This window comes from Somniosus microcephalus, chromosome 5 (genome assembly GCF_052327205.1).
Source record: "Somniosus microcephalus isolate GS21.2 chromosome 5, FLI_Smic_1.0, whole genome shotgun sequence".
Classification (NCBI taxonomy): Eukaryota; Metazoa; Chordata; class Chondrichthyes; order Squaliformes; family Somniosidae; genus Somniosus; species Somniosus microcephalus.
Window position 1 is genome coordinate 266382194 of NC_140991.1, and position 6311 is coordinate 266388504.

At 41.6% G+C, this 6311-nt stretch overlaps 1 protein-coding gene across 1 annotated transcript; it reads left to right on the forward strand.

Moving 5' to 3' along the window:
- Positions 1–894: 894 nt before the first annotated feature.
- id4 (inhibitor of DNA binding 4) lies at positions 895–3457 on the forward strand. Its single transcript, XM_085988925.1, has 3 exons — positions 895–1456; positions 2453–2516; positions 2798–3457. Exons 1-2 carry the CDS (start codon positions 1112–1114, stop codon positions 2498–2500), a joined length of 393 nt encoding a protein of 130 aa, XP_085845051.1. The 5' UTR covers positions 895–1111; the 3' UTR covers positions 2501–2516; positions 2798–3457.
- The last annotated feature ends 2854 nt before the right edge of the window (positions 3458–6311 follow it).

A 6311-nucleotide genomic window follows, 5' to 3' on the forward strand; every position in this document is an offset into this window, starting at 1 on the left:
GTAATATGTGTTATGTGCCTGCAGCAATAAAGGAATGATACCGTTAATCTAAAATTCCAATAAATGGTGAAGTATTACCTGCCACTGTTGTTTTGCACAGAATATAGATGTACTGTATGTTAGTAAGACATAAATACCAATTAAAAGTCGTGGACTTTCAGTTAGTGAAAACGTCTTCAGAGACAATGCATTCCATAGAAATTTGTATAAGATGAAAAAAGCTAACCAATTAAAGATGGGGAAAAAATCTCTTTATAACTAACCGTGCAAAATGTTGGTTTTGCACCTACACACATTTTTGAGAAATATTTCAAACTGCAGAATCTCGTTTCAAAGTGGCATTCTTGTTAATTTAAACAAAAAAATTACAATCACGCCAGAAGTATAGAGTTTTTTTATTTACTGGTTGACCGATACTGTGCAGTATTTCATTCGAGGGGAGTCGAAGCGAGGTGTGGAGCCACTGAACGCCCCTCAGGTACCGAAAGTACCATCGGTTGCCGTTCTGGTTCAGTGCATCGTGTCCTTGTGACAACGCACAGTGAACGATATATAAAAGATGCCCCAGTTTGCCGTTTCCTTGAACTACAATGTGATCAATTAGCAGGTTTGTAAAGAAATTCCCCTCGTTCTCTACCTCCCTCTCACCGCCACCTCTGCAGCTGCAATTCCCACATCCTCGCTGACACTTGCACTTCCCTTGCGTGTCTGGCCCCTCCCACCTGGACCAACCGCAGGCATTGGGAGCTGGTCGATAAAACGTGCCTTCGCATTGGTTCAATGAGCTAGGACATCTGCGGTCGGTGATCTGTGATTGGACAAGCAAGCTGTCAATCGTCTCTGACAAAGCTCCGCCCCTGCTGTTATAAATCGGAGCGATCTCCACACTTACTTCAGTGTGAATTTTGCACCTCTGGAGGCAAGTGGTGGAATCTTAAAAAGAATATATATATAAATACATATAATATAATAAAGCAAGACAGTAAGGTTAATATTCCTGGTCTTTTAAGGCATTTATTTTATTTGCATTCTTGTAATTATAAGGTAAAATACTTGCAGAATTATCTGCATTTTTATTTACAGTAAAAAGGAAATAATATTTAGCGGCGCAATGAAAGCAGTAAGTGATATCCCTTCTCTAAAGAAGGCAGGCTGCGGTGAGATGGCATTGCATTGCCTGTCGGAGCACAGTCTCAGCATCGCCCGCTGCAAAATGGAAGATGAGTCCCTGGACCTGCAGTACGACATGAAGGATTGCTACTCCAAGCTCAAGCAGCTGGTCCCCACCATCCCTCCGAACAAGAAGGTGAGCAAAGTGGAGATCCTGCAGCATGTGATCGACTACATCCTGGACCTGCAGCTGGCTCTGGAGACGCACCCGGCTCTGGTGAGACCGCAGCCGGCAAGCTGCCCGTCGGCGCCCCGGACTCCTCTGACAGCTCTCAACACCGAGCAGGTAAGATAAAAGGGAAACCAGCGCCGTCACAAAACTTCACTCAAAAACTGCCTCCCTTTAAAAGCAACCACTGCCTCAATAATTTTACAGCAACACTGGTAATTTTTTTTGTTTCTTTTAGCCAGATTACAGGCAAAATTCTATCAAAAAAATTAAATGCCTAAAGTTTTTTAAGCACTAAGCATTTCCTAATATGTCAAACATCAAGGGTGCCCGTATTTCCCTCGTGTTTTTCATCCTTACAGTGTGGGAGGAGGGGAATTTAAGCTTATCGTATCCCATTGTCTGTTCTCTACACCACCAGTGGCAACTCCTGCAGGGTTACAAGCATGTGACAGTGTATATTGATGGCATGTTTCTAGTGAAATGTTAACTGCAGTAACTGCTAAGATTGCGGGATAGATGCATACATAAAAAATATAAGTATCCTGGACGATGCCGTGACCCAACAGGAACAGAAATTCCACATTAAAGTGATGCAGTTTCATTTAATATAATAAATATATATATAATATATATGTATGTGTGTGTGTGTTAATTGTACCTTGGAACACGTTTCAGTTTACTGCGGGACGTAATACGATAGGAAATGTGATTCTTTTTGTTGCACATTTCTTTTACTTTATTTGCAATTTCGATGGAAACTGAAGAAAAATAGACGCGTTTTGTGTCTTGTCAAAACTATACAAGGTTGGAGAGGGAGGGTATGTAACGATGAAAACAGTCCCGTTCTTGTGGAAATTAAGCCTTTTTTGGGGGGGGGGTGTTAAATCCCATCTGTTGGTAAAACCGAGGGTGCTGCTCAGCGGAGGGGGGAATGTAAATGTTACAAAATAACACGCAGTTCGATAGGATGCGAACAAAACGACGTGTAGTTTTCAGCATTGCATTTTTAACCAACACAAAAGTGCTGCTCAAATTCCGTCTTTCTGCCAGAGATAAAATGCACACTGCGAGGAATACTGAACGTGTTTTTTCTTTGTGTGTGTGTTACAGGCTGGGTCTAAAGTCAGAAGACAAGAGGACAGCATTCTGTGCCGCTGATGTGATGCTGTGTGAGGTGAGCGCTAATGCAGTCGATATCGTTTAATGTTTACTTTCGCTTTAAATAACGGTGAATGTCTAGCGTTAAAAGTAAACTTTGCCGTTGTGTTTTTCTTAACTGTACGAGTAGCATGCAGCTGTCCCTGTTTGAAGTTTGTACTGGTGGGGTTGGAGCTGCTGTTTGACCCTGGTTTGTTTTGGGTTGCTGATCAAGCATGCCTTGTGTTGTGTTGGTGGCGCCAGTCAGTCTGGAGCTCAGCGTTTCACACACCCCCTCTATTCATTTTTCTTATACAGGTGTGCCCGACGAATCACACACACACACACAGACCGAAGAGGGGGAGAGCGAGAGAGAGAGGGAGAAAAGAAGGAAAAGAAATCTAATCCTAGCGATCAACGCCAAAAACCTGTCCAACGGACTCCATCCTGAGAGGGTTTCTTGCCAAATCACGTCTCATCTCTCTGCTGCTCATAGCGTTTTAGGCACAGACTTAAAAAAATTAAACCCAGAGCTATGATCTTGGGAGACTTGTGGGGGGGGCGGGGGGGGGGGTGGTGGGGGGTAAATTGAGTGACTTTGCCAGGCTGGTCGACGACACATCGGGAGGCAGAAGAGACCAGCGAAATCCCATCTAGGAGAGAAGTAGAAAGTTTCATCGACTAAAAAAAACTGATTTCTGACGCTTTTTACTAATCCAGCGGAATCTTGCAGATGTTCTGTCATCTGTTTTAAACAGACGACTGGCTCGGACCAGGGGAGTGTCGATTCCCCGTTTAGAAAAAACTAAAACAAAGGTCACAATGTATAGAGAGAGGTACAAGGCGGGGTGGGTGGCGAATCTTACCTGCTGTACATAGTCAAGATGTTCTTTATGAGTGTACGTGGAAATGTATATGCTTTAATAGATCATTGTAATTATAAGATATTTTTTATTAAAAAAAGATTTTTGTACAGTTTTACAAGGTTTCTTTCATTCCTCCCACCCCCTTCATTGAAAGTGATGGGCACACGAGAATCCGTGTTTAAAATAAATCAATGACCTGACTAAAATTGTATCGTTGCTTATCTGGAGCCGGCAGTTTATTTGCAGATAAAATTGCTGAGAGGTTATCACAAGACAGGGGGGAGATAGGAAAGAATATCCAGAATGAATTGGGCATTATTTCATTAAATGTGATAACTTTATTAAGACGTAATCAAACATCTTAACTGTTATGACTTATGCAATTTTATTTATTTTATCCCTACATTCCAGTTAAGCTTGCGGATTTCCTTGGTTCAGGCGGACTGAAAGCGGAAAATTAAAAATAATTTCCAGTTCTCCCGTTGACTGATTGGAAAAGGTCTGTTTGAGACAGATTTATAATTTAAAATGAAACTGTTCAAAAAGGATTGTAAGGGACACTAGAATCTCTGCTCATTACATAATAAAACTGGTTTTAGAATAATTCAGTAGCTAGAATAATTCTCATTTAAAAATAAAATTGACGTATCAGCCCATGATTTGCTCTCAGAATGTAGCTCTACACGATCCGTGACCCAACCTCAAGAATCTGAACGCTAAAAATAACTGATTTTTCAACGAGTCTTCGCAGTGTTAATTTATGGTGTAACAAATTAATATTTGAATAAAGAGTGATATTTGAATAAACACCACTGTCCTATTTCTGAAACTGATCCAGCCATCTCAACCATTGAATTAATGGAAATAGTTTGAGGAGAGTGACCCTTCGGAGTGAGAATGTTTGACTAGGTGAAGTGTTATTCAGAGACCTTTACAAACACTACTTCACCTAAATAACAGAAAATGCTGGAAACTACTTCACCTATGTTCGATTTGGTAATCTGATTCTCTGACTCGGAATACCATTGCATTTCACACCAACCATTTTACACCCAGGTTAATTCCAACAATTTAAAAAAAAACGTTCGAATCTGGAAGACACAAAAAATCAAGCCTGAAATTAAACAGTTATTAATGATCTGACGTGTTTCCTGTCACGAAGCTTAGCGCTAAGAAATGGTGAGTATTTTAAAAAAAAAGTGTTTTTCGCCTGATGTTCGTTCAATCCTGACGCGCCGAGAGTGGTGTGAAGAGTTTTTGATGGCGGGTTTTGAGCGACTGCACAGTCTGGGCTAATGTGACTGCTTGCGAGTGCTTCTCACTGGGTTTAGAGAGCGAGCACCTCTTGGTGGGGGTCTGTGATTTCGGACAGTTCGAGACTGTTGACATAAGGGAGTGGGGACATGTTTTGACTGGATTTTCTTTTAGCTTAATGAGGGATTGATTGGATTTAGAGGTGAGACTTGAATAAATATATAGTCTGGTATATTTTTATTGGGCTAATGCGGTGTACACTGAATTGGTTAGGGCTGCATAACAGGCTGTTAGAAACCGGTGTCGGATATTGCGAAAGGTGTGTAGCAGATTGGTTTTGTTGGTGTTTAGATTAGTTGTGATGACTGGAGAGGTATCCTGGAGTTTGGAATGCGTAATCTATGTTGGGATTGTAAATTCTGGAGGGATGCAATTTTCTACATATTGGCGCAGGTTTACGGAGGATGAGCGGGTGGATGGTTGTATGTTGTAGTTTGGACTTATGGTTGGATGGTGCAATTTTGGGGTGCGTGCATTGCCTTGTTGAATAACGGACTCGGGGATGCGATAGCGCTTTCATCTTTGCCTTGTGTCTGGGGAGTGCTGTTAAGTGGGAGTTAACGGGATGTTTTCATTAATTCCGAACGATCTGATCTGGTTTGCAGCCTGACCTGGTCTTGAGGTTGGGTTCGGCTAGATCTGTGTAAATATGGGCACACAGAACCATTTAAACTTAATTTAATAATGGGTTAGAAAAAAATGGATTGGAAGTGATTTGATTAGCTTCCTCAAATCGGGTTTGCACGGTGAAATCATCATTTTAAAGACCATTTAGAATGCGATCACATTTGGGCTCATACTTTTTTTTGTATAAAGTCATCCTCAGTTCCGAGGGACTGCCTAAGAAGAATTATTAATAGATCTTGTTAGGACTGCGACAGCACAAGTTTGAGTTGTGTTATTGAGCCCTGGGTTATGTAGCTGATTGTATTTTGACAACAGGGTCTGAGAGGAGGTAACAGGGCAGTTGGACGTGTTAATTTATTGGGCAGTGTTTTATAACCGCTGCTAGATTGTGGGTGTATTTGCAAATACCAGTACAGTATTTGGTTACATCTCTCTGCCAGGTGTCTACAGGTACTAGCCTGTAACTCTAGGTTCGGGAGGAGGGAAAGTTTCTTTCTACATTATAGACCCAGAGACCAATCCAGAGCGCAAGGGGGGGGGGGGACACAAGGCATAAAATTAAAGCAAAAGATCCTTTCAAATTAAGGCATCTGGAACAAGATAATTGTATTTAAAGTCGGGCAAAACATGGTTTTAAGCTCTAAATCTTTAAGTCGTCTTACAGGCAATTTTCCCGTTCCTTTTAAAGTGACTGACTAATGTACCAAAGTGGGCTATTGTTTCTGTCCAGACATCTGGATGCATTCGACAGTAAATGTTTTCGCACGCCCACAGAGAAACTATTATAGATAGGCTGGTGATTTATGAATTTTAAATGCACAACTGGAGGCCTCCAATACGGGTATCGTCCCAAACCCAACACTACCGAAAGGCTCTAGTAGAAATACGCCAGAATAACGGGGAGCTAAACTGAGCAGGAGGAAAATTTTACGTTCAATTTCGCCCCCTACAGGCGAGTGATGTCCAGGAAAAAAAATACGGCAGTGTAAGAGTATTTCTTTAACTATCTCCTGCTGGTTACCTCC